Source organism: Natrix helvetica, assembly GCF_964273705.1.
Source record: "Natrix helvetica genome assembly, chromosome: 9".
NCBI lineage: Eukaryota > Metazoa > Chordata > Lepidosauria > Squamata > Natricidae > Natrix > Natrix helvetica.
The window spans coordinates 15,419,461-15,437,173 of record NC_138560.1 but is presented as its reverse complement, the minus strand read 5'-3'; the positions used below and the strand labels follow the sequence as shown (position 1 = coordinate 15,437,173).

Below are 17,713 nucleotides of genomic sequence, written 5' to 3'. Positions count from 1 at the left end.
TCTACTTTCAAGAGGTGTCAAAGTTTTCTGACCAATTTACGGATTCTGCCCTTTCCTATCTCAACTTCTTAAGACTTGTAGAATCTGAACATTACATGAAACTGACAGGTTAAAGGATAATATGGGCCTGGACTCTAACATGCATGAACAAGAAATTCTGCTAGAGATGAGATGCAGGAATGGTCCATGAGTCAAAAGGCTTAAGGATAGGTGGAACAGAGGAGGAGATCCTATCAGGCACCAAAACTACCCTAGGGTACAAATTACATCACCAATATTATGCACTGCTGTGGGATATCCTTCCTTTTGGCTTGTTGGTCCACAGGCAGTCTTTGGAGAAACCTTTAGCTTATGCAACTTGGGGGGGGGGGGAAGGAAGCCCCACAGAAGTATCTCTACATGGAGCCTTTCCTCTTGAGCTGTGCCACAAATCCTTTTACCTTCACTTGTATCCAAGAGGGAAAAGAAGAAATGTACTAAAATACAGCATTTAGAAACATCAATGCACTCACACCCAGAGATTGTTAGAGCTACATTTTTTTTTAAAAAAAACAGAGGCTTTCTTATTCTTTGTGCTGTTAAAGGTTGATTCATCCAGCCCCAGAGCTGCCAAGATTCTTCCATCCCTGAGATGTGTGAGAATACCTGAGAATAAATTGCAGAATCGTGTCGTTTTTTTTCTTCCTTTTTTTCCTCTTAAAAGTTTAAAATATACAAAAATACAAAACAGAATATTTATACTTTTAAAACAAGGGAACATCCCCCCCCCCCAACTCAAGGAAAAGCAAAATAAAAAAATAAAAATAACAAACCCAAAAGATACGTCATTCACGCACATCGTAGTGCAGATTTCACATCACGGCTTCAGAGCAGAGAGAGGTCCACCCACCCTCCCGCTTTTCACACGGCAAGTCCAGCTGTCCGCGGGAACAAAATAAATTAAAGGCAGAGCTACAGAAATTAAGCTGGGCAATGGAGCAGCAGTTTTTATCTGATGAGTGGGCTTGACAAAGTAAACACATATTTAAACTTAGAACCCTTGTGCTCATTTAGAGAAGGAAAAATATGTAGGTCGTATGCATGGCAATATTAGATATATGCCAAATTTGCATTTCTGTGTCTATGTGTTTGTATTGTCTGTGTGTGTATGTGTGTGTGTGTTAAACATCTGAATTAGCCAAACAATCACATGCAGGAAGGAGCATGGCTATAGACGTTAATGGCACAGAAGTTAAACAGATCTAATCCGTCAGGTTCGTTTTGGCAGAAATCAGATTCCTGGGCCTGCCAATGCTCCTTCAGGCCCCATAAACATCTAAAAGCATGTGGCTCTTACTTTTCCCTAACAACAAATGAATCCCAGTTCAGATATGAAAATGGAGGGGATTCAGTTATTTTCTGTTAAGAGAACATGAGGCAGGCAGTTTGGGGAGTCAGTGTCCCTAAAGACTTCTAAAGTGGGACTCTTCCTTCCTTCCTTGGCCCTTGGATTGTCTTAGAGAGGGGAACCTGCCAGTTATCTTATTTCAATTCCGATGGTCTTGTCAATGTGTAGAAATGACATATACACACAGAGAGACACAGACACACAAACACATTTAACTCAAGTACAAACACATCCTGAGATCCATAACTTCAGTTTTTTTTGTTTTTGCATTTTCTTGATCTTCACTCGGATTGGTGAAGAAAGCCAAGCTCATGAAGGTACCTTTGGTTTTTTCTTCCAATTTCACAAAACTGATTAAGAAAGGGATTCCTTAGATTCCCCGCCCACTAAAAGGAGAAAAGGGGTTTCCCCCCTTCCACTCAAGTTTTTGCCTTTGCTAAAGATAAAAGCTGCTGCTCTCCATGCCCAGCGCTTGTTCACTCATAGCTTGGAGCCAATGCTGTTCTCTGCTCCCATTTTGGCTGACTTGATGCCCTGAAGCCGGTCAACTGGGCAGATTTCCTACTGATTTCCAGAGATCATTCCCTGGTTTCAGGAAGAAAGGGTGAGCTGTGCATTTCTTCCTCCTCCCGGAAGTACGTGGGCTTTCCCTGAGAGCTGGGCGACTGCTGCGTTTTGATCGGGCAGTTGGCCACCATGTGGGCAATGCTTTGGCAGAAGTGGCATTTCTTAGGCTGCGGAGGGAGCTTGCATTCTTTGGCATGATGATCTAGGCCACCACAGTTGTAGCATCTGGGGAAAAAAGAGGAAAACAAGGTGGAGGGGAAAGCAGGAAGGTTATTCCAGGAAAGCTGTAGCTATGTGTATCTCCACAACTTAGCCAAAACAAAGGAGAATTATATCATTTGTGTTAAACCTAGGTAAAGGTTCCCCTCGCACATATGTGCTAGTAGTTCCTGACTCTAGGGGGCGGTGCTCATCTCCATTTCAAATCCGAAGAGCCAGCACTGTCCAAAGACATCTCTGTGGTGATATGGCCAGCATGACTTAACGCTGAAGGAGCACGGAACACTGTTACCTTCCCACCAAAGGTCGTTCCTATTTTTCTACTTGCATTTTTATGTGCTTTCGAACTGCTAGGTTGGCAGAAGCTGGGACAAGTAATGGGAGCTCACTCTGTTACATGGCGCTAGGGATTCAAACCACCGAACTGCCAATCTTTCTGATCGACAAGCTCAGCGTCTTAGCCACTGAGCCACCATGTCCCTGAGTTATTATCACTGAGGTTCCCCTTGCACATATGTGCTAGTCGTTCCTGACTCTAGGGGGAGGTGTTCATCTCCATTTCAAATTCAAAGAGCCAGCACTGTCTGAAGTCGTCTCTGTGGTTATGTAGCCGGCATGACTAAACGCCTAAGGTGCACGGAATGCGCTTACCGTCCCGCCAAAGGTGGTTCCTATTTTTCTACTTGCATTTTTTATGTGCTTTCGAACTGCTAGGTTGGCAGACGCTGGGACGAGTAACGGGAGCTCACTCCGTTACGTGGCGCTAGGGATTCGAACCACCAAACTTCTGACCTTTCTGATCCACAAGCTCAGCGTCTTAGCCACTGAGCCACTGCGTCCCCATTAAACCTAGGTAGCAGAGCCCTAATGACTTTGGCTGATATAAATAAAATCTGAACAAAACCAATCTGATTACACTGAACCAGGGACTTAACCTCATAGCTATAGGCTCGATCAGAAAGTCAAATAAATATCAACAACACTCCCATCATTTTTCAGATTCTCTTCCCCCTCCCCCCCCCCTCTCTCTCTCTCACACACACACGGCTTCAATGAACCAATTACTCCCTCAAGGGAGAGTAGTAAAGGGAGATCCAGCAACTTTCCCAGAGAGATCTTCAAAAATTTGATGAATTAAAAGAATGTGTATGTCTGTTTTCAACCACTAGGGGGAACTTCCCCCCTCCCTGTTGCTATTATTAAAGACTCCCCCCCCCCCCCCCAACAATTGTGGAAAAGCAAAGATAAGGCAGGCGGCAGTTTCATGCCCTCCAGATGTTTTGGACTATGCCTATCATACATTTTCAGTTTTGGTTTTGCAGTTTGCAACCACTGATGGGAAATGCTATCTGAAAACATGTTAAGAGCATCTGTTCTCCCAACCAGACGGCTGAAAGTTTTTTGTTGGCCTTCAGGTGTGTTGGGACATTCCTCAGCAAATGGGCTATACGGCAATTCAGCAATAAAAGCACTGCTGTTCCGTGCATCCCATCCTCCCAACTGTATTATGTCAGTAGAATAAGTGGATTCTCTTAAAAAGTCCGGTGCCCATTTAAGATATTAGAAGGCCAGGAAGGAAAGACGATCCTGATCAACCAAGGGTGTAGCCTAAAGGCTTGTCTTTCAGTCAGTAAGGATCACCCCATTCTCATGGGTTTGTGCACACACTGAACTATTAAATGAGCCAGTGAGCTGATTTCATGCAAGCTGCTAGCCAAAAGGCCTAAATTTAACCTCTTAGTATGCTATGCCAAATTGTTAGATCTGTAACAGCCAGTTAACAATTGTAGGAATACAGCCAGTGTAAGATAATCTGGTGCCTTCCAGATGTGTTAAGAATGCAACTCCCACAGCCACTGTGATCTTTAGAATATCTGGAGGGTACATCTTACAAGTGTTGTAAGATATATATTATTTCCATGCACTGCTGTGGGAAGTCTCCCTGATGTTCTCTCTCTTCCTAGGTGCCCAAGGGATGAGCCACTGCTCATGCAGACCATCCTGCAAGCACATGAATGCTAACGGGTTGATCTATTGCTATTCAGCCGGTGTGTGTGTGTGTGTGTGTGTGTGTGTGTGAGTGTGAGTGAGAGAGAGAGAGAGAGAGAGAGAGAGAGAGAGAGAGAGAGAGAGAGAGAGAACGAACTCTGACCTTATCCTTTGTTGCCCTAGAAATCTGCATCTGCGATTCACTTAAGAAGCCAAAAGGAAGCAACTTATGCGGAAGGAGGAGACAACTGATGGCCAAGCCTCCACCCCACCGAAGGAGGGTAAAACTGGCTGGGAATGATGAGACACCTAGAGTCAAACCCTCCAGAGAGAACCAGATTGGGTAAAGCTGAATTAAGGCAACTAATTTAAGCAAGGTGGTGGGCTTTTGCATAGGCATAGGCCGCATATATTAGAGCCGTGATGGCGCAATGGTTAGAATGCAGTATTCAGGAGTGCCAGCAGTTCGATCCTGACCGGCTCAAGGTTGACTCAGCCTTCCATCCTTCTGAGATTGGTAAAATGAGGATCCAGATTGTTGGGGACAGTATGCTGACTCTGTAAACCGCTTAGAGAGGGCTGTAAAAGCACTGTGAAGCGATATATAAGTCTAAGAGCTATTGCTATTTCTCCCCTCCTTTCCTTGGTCCTGGTGGCGCAGTGGTTAGAATGCAAGGTTGCAGGCAAACTCTGCCCACAGCCTGGAGTTCGATCCTGACTGCCTCAAGGTTGACTCAGCCTTCCATCCTTCTGAGATCAGTAAAATGGGGACCCAGATTTTGGGGGGAAATATGCTGAATCTGTAAACCGCTTAGAGAGGGCTGTAAAGCCCTCTGAAGCGGTATAGAAGTCTAAGTGCTATTGCTATCATGCTGGATCTGAAAGTGAAAAAAGGAGTTCCAGAGGGCAGGGCAACACATCTAGAGCATTGACTGCCACTCCTTTGAAACAGACATCTCTAAGAAACCAGATGATTCAAACAACCAATTAAGCAAGCCAATCAGCTTCTCAGAATTTAAATGTAGCTCCAAACGAACCACCAATCACACTGGCACACAAGACATTTATAAGCTAAGGAGAATAGGAGGTGAAAATTATGCTGATGTTACCTAGTTTGGTAATGAAACATTCAGAAACCAAATTAAAACAAGCTTGGGGAGAGCAAAGCCACTGCCAAAATCTAAAACCCGAGCCACAAGTATTTTCTATTATTATAAACATCTCTTCTCCCAGGCCTGCACTGGCCTGCCTACATGCCTATTTGCCATTCCCATCATGCCAGAAGACATCTGGCAACTGAAATTACTTATTTGATTTTTATCCCGCCTTTATTTTCATAATAACTCAACATTACAGTGAACCTACCTAATGATCCTTCCTTATTATTTTCCTCATAACAATCATATGAGCGGAGTTAGACTAAGAGAGGGTGACTGACCCGAAATCACCCAGTCAGCTGTCATGGTTAAGGAGGGACTAGAACTCAAGTCTCCTGGTTCCTAAACCAGCATCTTAACCGCTAGACCAACAGGCTCATTGTCTTATTGTTATCATTATCTGGGTGAGACTGTCAGATGTCAATATTTATTCCTATTAACATGAAACAAATTTCTAGCTCTCGTGATGATGATGAAAATGGAACATCACTGGAAACTTTAGAAAGCCAAGCAAGGTTTTATTGTTATTAGCTATCTTGAGTACTCTATGGGTGAGACAGAATGAAATAAATAAAGAATGCCCGGATTTGCGTAATATGCCAAACTGCTGGAAAGAAAGAAAGGAAAAAAAAGAACCACACATCTTTTATAACCTGTTTCCCTGAAAATAAGACCTCCCCGGATAATAAGCCCAATCGGGCTTTTGAGCGCATGCGCTAAAATAAAAGCCCTCCCCCAAAATATTGAAGCACATGGGCAGCCGGTTCCCGCCATTTCCTCTGGTTGCTTGCCGCGCAAACATGAGGTGAAAAGGCAAGGGGGGAAGGGAGGGGGAAGCATGCCTCATGCACCCCACACGCCCTTACCTAACAGCTGCTCCCACAACCCTAGCCATTGTGCCCCTTCTTTGACGCTAACGGCCACGGCAAAAAGAGTGGCAGGCTCAGCAGCAGCCATGAGGTGACCACGCTTGCCGCCTCCTGCACCTCAAAAATAATGAGACCTCCCCAAAAATAAGGCCAGGTGCTTATTTTGGGGTTTAAAAGAAAATAAGACTCTGTCCTATTTTCGGGGAAACACAGTAGGCTATGTGGAAAAGAGTTCCAAAGTTAATTTGATTGCAGTTTGTTTCTCCATCCAAAAAACAACAACACCCTCACAAAACCAATTTATCTATTTCTATACTTCCAATAGACAGAATTTGACATTTTGTTGTAAGTCAAGAGGTTTCCGGACTCGCTGAACAAGTCCCTGAACGAAGCCTTACCGATCTCCTTTCGACCTGCGTTTCTGAAGGTTTTTCCCCTTCGGTCTCCGTTCGCTGCCAGTGCAGAAAACTCCTCCGGGGCCAGTGACTCGGATGGACTCCAAACCTTTAGAGGATTTCTTGAAAGTGAACTCAACTGCTTCTCCTTCTTTCAAGCTGCGGAAACCTTCCATGTGGAGCTTGCTCTGGAGCCCAGAAAAAGAGTGGGAAGAGCAGTTTAGCAATGGAGAGGAAATGATAAAATACAGGCAAAGCAGGGCAGAGAATGATCAGATAAAATCAATCGTGCATTTTCGCTGAACAAAAGTGATGCGCATATTCACCCACAAATTTGCAATAGGTGTTTGATTTGACTACCATAACTAATGTTTTCGATCACTTGCAAAGGCAGCTCCATTTATCATGGACTGGAATAAGACTGACATAAAATACAACTTACAAAGCTTTCTCTGCCCAGAAAGGAACACAGTTGGCATGCTGACCTACTTACTTTTATGCATTTTCATATTGATTGTGTTATTTATTGATGTATTTTCATTAATACATCTGATCACAGAATGTTTAGTTTTGAACTCAGAACACTCCAAGGACTATTTTGGGTTAGTTGAAAATGTAGGAAACAACACAGAACTCTGAAAGACCAATAACAACCCTCAAAACAACAGTCTTCTAATATCAATGTGCACAACTAACTATGAGAACTATGTAGCTATATATGCCCCTCATTGAATTTCTGAATCAAGTCAATTTCTATTTCAAAACATTCTCTGAAAGCAAACTGAAACAGACCAAGGAATGTCCAATCCATTCCACACTGTCATGAACCAAAACTTACCTTTCTCAAAATATAACATTAATTCAGAAATTTCTCCCCATGCTACAAATGCATCCTTATGCCTTTGTTCAGGGGTCAAGTTGATAGCCCCATCTAGTACATGCTTATTGAAAAGCAGCTGCCATTGCATTATAGGTTATTAAATAATATAATTAAAGGGATAGATGCAAGGGACCAAGATGTTCTCTAACCCAATTGTTTTGGCAACTTGAAGATATTGCACTTCAGTTCCTAGAATTCCCCTCCACCAGATGGCTGCCCGCCTGGGGAATTCTGGGAGTTAAAGCCCACACATCTTCAAGTTTTAGGGCTGAGAAACACTGATTCAGCCTAACCTTTCTAAAATGGAGGAATACACAACAGTACCAATAACAGATGACTATCCAGACCCTGATTAAACAGCTCTGGTGAAAAAGAGACCACCACTGAAGGAATCCATTGCTGAGCACTTGTATTATAAGCAATAGTGTTCCAATATCTCAGGGGTTGCCACAAAGAAGAGGGAGTCAAACTATTCTCCAAGGCACCTGAGGGTAGAACAAGAAGCAATGGGTGGAAACTAATCAAGGAGAGAAGCAACTTAGAACTGAGGAGAAATTTCCTGACAGTTAGAACAATTAATCAGTGGAACAGCTTTGCCTCCAGAAGTTGCGAATGCCCCAACACTGGAAGTCTTTAAGAAGATGTTGGATAGCCATTTGTCTGAAACGGTATAGGGTTTCCTGCCTAGGCAGGGGGTTGGACTAGAAGACCACCAAGGTCCCTTCCAACTCTACTATTGTATTGTATTGTAATTGTTCCTGACATCCAACCAAAGTCTATTTCCTTTTAATTTAAACACATTATTTGTTGTGATTCTGCATCAACTCTTCAGAAACTCTCCCCTATTGTCTACATAACAGCTTTTCAGATATTCAAAGACACTGACCTAACCTTCCTGTAGTCTTCCCTTCTCCTGGCTAAACATACCCAACACCTCTCCCCATGCCTCTGAAGGTCTCCCTTCCAGGAACCCCTTATCAGCTTGGCTGTTCTTCTCTAGACATGTTCCACTTTGTCAATGTCTTCCCTAAAAAGTATTGCCCCAAGATGGATGCAATAGCCTAGGGAACAGTTTGACCCACACTGGAGAGGAACTCAATGGCACTTAACTCCACAAAATTAGTCAAAGGACTACAATTAAAATCTTTTCATTTTTCATAGAAGGGTGGAGAGATTATAATCCCTAGTAATCTGTCTACCCCACTGAACTGAACCCCCGTCTCCAAAGGAAACCCACAGTAGTGCTAGTACTATTTGGTCAGTTTCTGTCATCATCTCCCCGCTGTGATCCTTATCTCCCCTCTCTATATTCCCCTCCAAGCCCCTCTAGGTTATCAGCTTTGGATTCAAGGCAAAAAGGCTTTGAAACATAAGGGGGTGCCCATGGAGAACTGTCAGCAACTCCTTCACAAGCAGCCAACACTTGATACTCAGGATTCAGAAGGATCTTGACCGAAGTTGTGTGTATTGAGCCCTAGCCAACAAGATGCAGGTCAATGGCTGAGAAAAGTAAGGGCCAGCAATTGGGGAAGAAAAACCAAATGCATAAGTATAGAATAGGACAGTGATGGCAAACCTTTTCGGCACTGAGTGCCCAAACCGGAACGTATGTGCATCTGTGTGCATGCCAGAGCTTTGGGAACCAGAAGATCAGCTGGTTGGCACACACATGCCTGTTTTGGGGCTGTTTCGGGGGCCGTTTAGGGGCATTTTGGGGCCATTTTTCAGGCTGTTTTTTTAATAGTCTTCATGGGTGCAAGCTGGTCTTCGCGGCACTGGAGCGCTGGAAAATGGCCTGGAAATGGCCCGGAAAACTGCCTGTTTGGGGGGCATTTTTAGGCCCTTTTCCAGTGCTCCGATGCATGCAAAAACCAGTGTACCGGAAATCAGAAGACCAGCTGGAAACGGTGCACGTGCCCATAGAGAGGGCTCTGCGTGACACCTCTGGCATGCATGCCATAGGTTCGCCACCATGGGAATAGGAGATACCTGGATGAGCAGCAGTAACTATGTGATAGATCTAGGTTTCCTGGTGGATTACCACTTAGGTCTGAGCCAGTAGTGTGCTGCACCTGCCTTAAAAAGCCAATGCAATTCAGGGCTGCCTCAACAGAGGGACAGTACCAAAATCATGCAAAGTGATAATACTGCTTTATACTGCACTGGTGAGGCCACACTTGAAATACTGCATGCCTCCATAATATAGAAAGTGTGCAGCATAGAACAACAAAGGGGATAATTTGATCTGGAGGATAAATTATTTGAGGAACAGTTAAGGGAATATCTACCCTATTCAAAGGAAGGATTTAGAGGTGAGATGTGGCTGTCTTCCAATAATTGAGGGGCTGTTCCAGAAAAGGGGGTTGACTTATTCAGCAAGGCAGTGGCCCCTAAGATTGGGCATCCATTGGATCGGGACTGTATATATGGTCTCCTGCATTGAGCAGGGGGTTGGACTAGATGACCTCTGAGATCCCTGCCAGTCCTAGTATGATTATATGGCTCTATGCTGCATTTTCCCCTCTGCTGCTTTAGCACAATCCTGGAAAATATTTGACATCAAGAGTTGCAGACCAGTGTTACCTAGAGGTCCCTGTGTTTTGGGAAACACTTCTATTTATTTTTTTTTGCTTTCAAAAGCTCTGCGTGGCACTTTTATTCAGATTTTATTCAAATAGTCAATAAGGTCATTCTCTTAGCCTTATGGTGATTACTCAGGAGTAATTCTGATTTGATGCAAAAACACATCTGCAGAACCCGAAACAATCAGAAACAGTATGGATGTCCGTAGACTCTAACCAATTAAAATGTAATCAGCTTGATTGGAAGCCTCCTTATCTGTTTGAACCACAGTTCAGGTCTCTAAAGGCCATCTCCTAACACTTTTCCTAATTCATTCTCAGCTATAAGAATAGATCAATTATTGTTCTGTCATCCCAGGAACTCTGAGAAGGCCACTCCGAGGCCTTCTACCCTCACCTCACCCATTTTTGGAAGCTTTTTCCCTAAACTACTTGTTTCATTTCTAAATTCCACAACCATTTCATCTCAACTTTTACCAAGAAATATTTACTTATGTATGTCTTTATGCTGGTCAAGTATGAAAGTAAAACGATTAAATCAAGAGCTAGTTTGTTATACAAATTTGATCACTGATATAATGAATTCCTGTGTTATGGGTTGTTGTTTTTTTGTTGTTCACTGCCCAGAGTTTCATTAGTAGATAAGCAATTATATACATTTGCAAAATTTAAAAAAAAAGCTGCTACATCTTTTCCAACATTTTTTAGGTAGAAATAATGACCACTGCATAGTGGCAAAAAATGACAATGATTTTTCCTGGAATTTATCCTCCTCTCAATTAGTAAGAATTGACAAGCAAAAAAAAAGTAACTTCAACTTCAGCTGACTTGTATCAGTTAACAAATTCATAAAATAATGAATAATAATGTTTGTTTATGTTTATGTTTATTTGGATTTATATGCCGCCCTTCTCCAAAAGGACTCAAGGCGGCGTACAACATTAAAAAACATACATCCCAAAAGTTAAAAAAAAATTAAATTCATATCAAAAAAAACCCCGAATTTAAAAGACAATACATTTAAAATAAGTTAAAAATTAACAGGCCAGGCCGGCTTGCTGGAAAGGCCAACTTTTTAGGGCGCGTCGGAAGTAATTCCCATTTAGAATACACCCCTCCATATAATCAACCCCCTGAAAAAAGGTAGGGGGATCCCTATATATAGTACATAACTATGCACTTTTTCCCAAATGCCATCACTCTGCTAAACAACTAATTCCCATAACACTGTCATATTACCTACTAAGACTGTACTACTATTCTTCTTCACATCCTTCCTAGTACCTATCTCTTCCCACTTATGACTATAACCACGTTGCTTGTATCTTTCAATTTATATTGTTTTTATTTGTTTCCTAGTACGATTTGATAGCTTATTAGTAACCTATGACTATCACTCAGTGTTTTATCATTCTTTCCTCCCGAATATTAAGTATAGCACCCTAGGCCAGTTATGCAAATTATCTTACATTATTCCACATCACACCTTACCCCAGGGAGTAAAGCTCATAGTTTAATAGAAACCATATGCTTGGCATGCCCCAAATCCATATTTAAAGTCCAGCTCTTGTTTTAAAAGAAGTCCACAGTTTGAAAACCTTCTGCTCTCAGGGCTGTCTTTTAACCCAGGGTCATTTTCTTTGCAGAAAGTTGAATTAAACCAGGAGATTTGCCACCCCCCAATTATCTTCAACGGTTCTACTAAAACAGGGGTGTTCAAACGTGGGTAAGTTTAAGATGTGTGCTGGCTGGGGAATTCTGGGAGTGGAAGTCCACACATCTTAAAAGTTGCAAGGTTGGACATCCCTGAACTGTACTAAATAATAAAGAAACTAACAAATAACAATAACAACAGAGACACTACATCAGGGAAACGAAAAATAAATAAAATATCTTGTGCAAATTCACAAATTACTGGGGGTCTAAGGTCTGGTGGAAGAGCTGGGTTTTTTTTTTTTTTTTAGTTTTCCTTTAAAAAGAAACCAACCACCAAACAAACGAACATCCCAGCACATCTTATACATTTTGTCTACAAAAAATGCACCACAACATGAGATGATACTTTGCTTTAACTTGGCCTATTATAAAAACTCAACTACGGCAGCCTGTAAATCATACTTTATGATTTATATCGAAATGTAAATCATAAATCAACATCGAAATGATGTCCCGGTGTTTGGAGGCTGTACGGGTCTGGATGGATGGCAACCGACTAAAACTCAACCCTTCCAAGACGGAGTGGCTGTGGCTTCCGGCCTCCCGGTTCAACCAGTTGCTTCCATCTCTGGCCATTGGGGGCGTGCAACTAGCCCCCATGGAACAGGTGCGCAATTTGGGCGTCCTCCTAGATGCCCGGCTGTCCATGGATGACCATGTAACAGCCGTGGCAAGGGGGGCGTTCCATCAGGTTCGCCTGATGCGCCAATTGCGCCCCTTATTGGACCGGGATGCCCTACGCACAGTCACCCATGCGCTAGTGACGTCTCGCCTGGACTACTGCAATGCTCTCTACATGGGGCTTCCCTTGAGATGCACTCGGAGACTACAGTTGGTCCAGAACGCGGCCGCGCGGGTGATTATGGGGAGGACTAGATACTCCCCTGTAACACCTCTCCTGCGCGAGCTGCACTGGCTTCCTGTGGTCTACCGAGTGCGTTTCAAGGTTTTGATTATGATCTTTAAAGCGCTTCATGGCACAGGACCTAGTTACATGCAGGATCGCATCCTGCCCCACACATCCCTACGACCAATTCGCTCACACAGAGAGGGACTTCTCCGGGTGCCGTCCGCCAAACAGTGTCGGGGGGCGACACCCAGGAGCAGAGCCTTCTCTGTGATGGGCCCAGCCCTGTGGAATGACCTCCCCCGTGACATCAGGATTACTTCCGATCTCCGCTCCTTCCGTGTACAGCTGAAGACCCACCTCTTTCAATTATCTGGCCTGGCTCAACCGTAATTTTTCTTACTCCTCCTGACTGTCTTTTTAAATTTTAAATTTTAATTGTACATTGGGTTTCTTACAATTGGGGTATTTTAATGGTGATTTTTAACTGTCTAAATGTTGTAATTTTACCTCCTCCGTGCATGTGTGTCTTTGTATATATGTATGTTTATGTGTTTGTACACATGTTTTATGTTCTATATGCTCCATTGTACGCCGCCCCGAGTCCTGTCTGGAAAGGGAGCAGCTAATAAATTCAAATTATTATTATTATTATTATTTAGTATCTTGGATGGACTTAGCCAGTTGGGACTTTTGAACGTTAACAGGCGATAAGCATTCAAAAGTGCAAAGAAACAAAAGGCTCCAAATGTTAAAAACCGTGCTGGGGATGAGAACCAAGTTCAGAGCTACAATAAAATGCCTTATTTCCCAAAAAATTATAGCACCCCGAAGTCAGCTCACAATTACGGGTCAAAATCCCAGGGAAAAGGATTATCATCCCCAAAATTTGATGCCACTATATACCTTAATTGTGGTTGTTTCATTGCAAGTTTCCACTGGTTTGGCTGCCACAATCTCATCTCCTACCAACAGGGCAATTTACATTCTCAAAGGCTCACTTACCATTAAAATGAGCTCTATATATATCCCTAATCTTTTGGGGAGGGGGAGGGAGTGGAATGGCAGAATTAATAATCTGTCCGTGCTGCTCTGGCCTGAGCCTTTTCCAAACTGGTTCAGGCTGTCCCTTCTGGGTCTGCAGGCCATCTGCCGCCCGCAGGAGAGAAGAGCAAGCCTTTTCTTTCCTCCTGTCTTTCATCCTCCCCCCCCCCTTTAATGAATGGAGCAAACCCCTCATTCACGAGTTGTTCAGTAACCGAGGTCAGCTGATGGCACTTCCCTGGGGCTCAAAAGTAAGCAACACCCCATTTAAGAATACTGAAAAGCAATCGTATAGCACTACACTGCAGTATCTGAACTCCACTAGTTTGGCGTTTCCCAAATAGATGCCCTCAACGGCAACGGACATAATCAGGGGTGGGTTCCTGTACCAGTGGATGCCGGTTTGCTTCACACATGCCACGCATTGCTGACTGTAAATTGTTCTGCGCATGCACAGAAACATGCTGCCAATGGCAGAAGAGACGGAGGAAACCGGTTCGGGGGCATGGCCAGCCTGAGTCACTGCCGGTTCTGCAACCCAGGACAAATTACCACTACCAGTTCACCCATCTGGTGCGAACCGTTAGAAGCCCACCTCCGGACATAATCTGTTCACTGCCCAGAGTCCCTTTGCTGTAAGTGGCTTTAAAAAAATTGATAAAGAAATAAAAGTAATTTCCAAACTAGCCGTCATGCACCCTCTAAAATTTCCTACCAAAGATGTCAACTTTTAATGAAGCTGATTGTTGTGAGTGGAGGAAATTGGAGAAATATGTGAATTACATAACACAGTCATCTGAGTTCACACCTTCTGGGTTTCAACCACATATGAACCAGGCTCACTAAACAAACTGGAATCATACCAGAATGTCAGGCCCAAAGTCAACAATAATCAAACTTACAGTGTTGTACAACCAGACGTATTAGATTTTTAAATGAGGTAAACATGTCATGCTACAGCTATAGAGGAGTAATCATATTAATTGTAATTCAATCTGAATTAAACTGGATTTAGTTTAGATTTTAACCTAGCCCATTCTACTTGTCTTGGCCCTGTCAATTATTTGGTGGGCAGTATACCCTTCAAGAGACGAAGCAAAAAATTACATTCATTTTATTTTACTTCATTTTCTAGGCTTATAGCCACTCCAATTGTTACTGCCCTGGAGGGTTTACATGCCTTATTTGTAAGTAACATTAAAACAATACCAAACAATCCATCAATTAGTTTTATACTTTTCCTTTCATGAATTCAGGGCTGTATATAGCTAATCCTCAATATAAAACCACAGTTGAGCTCAAGATTTCTATTATGGAGCAAGGCCATTGTTAAGTCAATTGTGCCTTTTATGACCTTTTTATCAGTTGTTAAGCGAATCATGCAGTTGCTAAGTAAATCTGCTTCTCCCACATCAATTTTGCTTATCGGGTAGGCTGGGAAGGTCGCAATTGGTGACCCTGGGATAGCACAACTGTCATAAATACATGCCAGTTGCCAGAAGTTTGATCACATGATAATGGGGATGGCTGCAACAGTTGTAAGATTGAAAAACGGTCATAAGTTACTTTTTCCATTGCCGTTGTAACTTCGAATGGTCACTAAATGAATGGTTGTAAGTCAAGGACTACCTGTGTGTACCCCTCTTGCTTCCCATACTACCCACACAACAACTCTGTGAGGGAGGATGAGCTATGGACAAGAGACTGAAGTACTCAATGATACATCAATTCCTCTTGCCATCAAGCCCCATCTATTTTTATTTGCTCTTCTGCTTTCCATACACCATATTGTAGCCTATTTCATCTTCAACCCTTCTCCTCTCCCTCTCTCTTCCTCCTTACCTCCTTTCTTCCCTCTGCCCTCTCTCTCTTCTCTCCTTCCCCTTCCCCTCCCTCTTTCCACACCTTCCCTCTCTCCTTCCTCCCTTCTGCTTCCCTCTCTCCTCTCTCTCTCTCTTTCCCTCTTTTTTTCTCCCTTCCAGTCTCTATTTTGCATGGTGTATTTCAATGTTTGAGCAAGCCCCATTCAATATCAGTGGCATTAATAATTATATTCTAAATAGAACTATTTTCATATTACTAATTTTACATACCTTCTCCTTCTGAAGGTATACCTATATACGAGTTCCATTTGTTTCCCCTCCCCAAGCCTATTTTTTGGCCAAAGTGTGAGACGGATTCAAGTTTCCACCTATCCTCATAATACCATTACATAGTTATACATCATCAGGCACCCATATCTTTAGGTCTCTTGATAGATCATTGAGTACTTCAAAAAAATGTTTGTTAAAATGTAATGGTATACTTTGGATTATATGTCTGTTAAAAAATAAAAATAAAAAACTTTTCAGAAAAAAAAGAGACTGAGTGGGCCAACACTTAAGATGCTGTGTGCCAGTTTTGACATGTGCATATTGTCTTGCTTTATACAACATATTAAATCTGGGTTAACATAACACAGTTGTTGCAGTCACATAATATATAATGCCTAAACCTAAAAAGTAAACCTAAGATAATTGCTACATTAATACAAACACAGTAAATCACTAACTACCAACTCCATCTTGGCCTCATGTAGGATATTGCGCAATCTCAGCTATTGTGCGTAGTTTGCCAAGAACAGGCTAGAGATTAGTCCCCAACTGATGGGGTGGAAAGAGTCTGCTTTCCTCTTTTCTTCTGTCACCCACTCCGCAAAACACTTTTCCCCGTGACAGGGAGATCACTGGCCATTAATAATAGGACAATTGTAACTCCTAGCTGGAAGAAGGCAGGAGAAATGCGGGTGGCGGGAATAAATAGGAAGGGCTGAGCAACCTCTTCTCCAGCTAGCTCTTCATTCCGTGTGTGTGTGTGTGTGTGCACGCGCGCAGAAAATCCCTAGGCATGCTGAGCCTTCCACTTTGCTCTAACTCAGGGATCTCCAAATTTGGCAACTTTAAGACTTGTGGACTTCAACTCCCAGATTTCCTCATGGTTGGCTGAGGAATTCTGGGAGCTGAAGTCTACAAGTCTTACAGTTGTGCCATGTTTGGAGAGTTTTGCTCTAACTCAAGAGTGGTGGTTGGGGGGGGGTGGTATTTACACGCTGTAAAAGAAAAGAGCAAACTTTGTGACTCACGCTTTTGAAATAATTATCAGGCCACTAACCTTGGTGCATCAGCTAATCAGTTTATTAAAGCAAGACTCTCTCTCTCTGTAAAGCAGGGGGGTCTCCACCCTTGGCAACTTAAAGACTTGTGGGCTTCAACTCCAAGAATTCCTCATGGTTGGCTGAGGAATTCTCGGAGTTGAAGTCCACAAGTCTTTAAGTTGCCAAGGGTGGAGACCCCCCTGCTATAAAGAACATGTGAGCCTAAACGTGCTAGGTAAAGCTTCCAGGCCTTTTAAATCTTGGAATATTCATAATCTCGGTAAAGATTGACAACTCTATCCCTTGGTGCTTGTGGCACCGCACAATCCCACTTCGATGTCAATCCGCAAGATTCAACGATTTTCAAATCCAATGGAACAGATTGTTCAGTTGCCCCAGCTGCTTCACCACACCAGGAACCTATCTATTTGGGATGAGGTCTCCATTATAAGTGGCACACAGCTAATATGGAGATAGACACACTCTGAATTCCCAATATTTGGAAAGCTGCTTAAGAATTCCAGGAACTGCAGATGCAACACATCTGAAAGGGCTAGGAACTATGCAGGATCAAACCAGAAAAACAGGCTCTCGAATGCATATTTTTGATGTCTAAGAGCAATCACATTTAAATTTGGCTTCCTATTTATTATCTCATTTGTCCTATCTAGTATTCTAAATATTTTGCAGTTCAAAATATTTCAGTTTTGGTTCAGGATTTGGATTCTCTACTCCATTTCCTGATTCCCCCCCAAGACTCTTTCCAGTATGACGTCCTGATGGAGCCATTTAACACCCCCTCCCATTTAAATAGAGGTGGGTTGGTGGCCCCAATTATTTTGGGGCACATCTAAGAAGGCTGCAAACCGCTCTCCTTACAATTTTGACTAAGTAACAGTGCAAGGGACCCATCATCCAACACAAAGAA

At 42.9% G+C, this 17,713-nt stretch overlaps 1 protein-coding gene across 3 annotated transcripts in view; it reads right to left on the bottom strand.

Moving 5' to 3' along the window:
• Window positions 1-640: 640 nt before the first annotated feature.
• LIN28A (lin-28 homolog A) overlaps window positions 641-17,713 on the bottom strand; it is a 41,941-nt gene continuing 24,868 nt past the window's right edge. For all 3 annotated transcript variants that reach the window (XM_081962007.1, XM_081962006.1, XM_081962005.1), the window contains exons 3-4: window positions 6,587-6,771; window positions 641-2,179 (exon numbers count right to left, since the gene is read on the bottom strand). In XM_081962007.1, coding sequence (XP_081818133.1) covers window positions 1,966-2,179; window positions 6,587-6,771 — 399 coding nt within the window. In that variant the 3' untranslated portion in view covers window positions 641-1,965. The remainder of the gene's footprint in view (window positions 2,180-6,586; window positions 6,772-17,713) is intronic.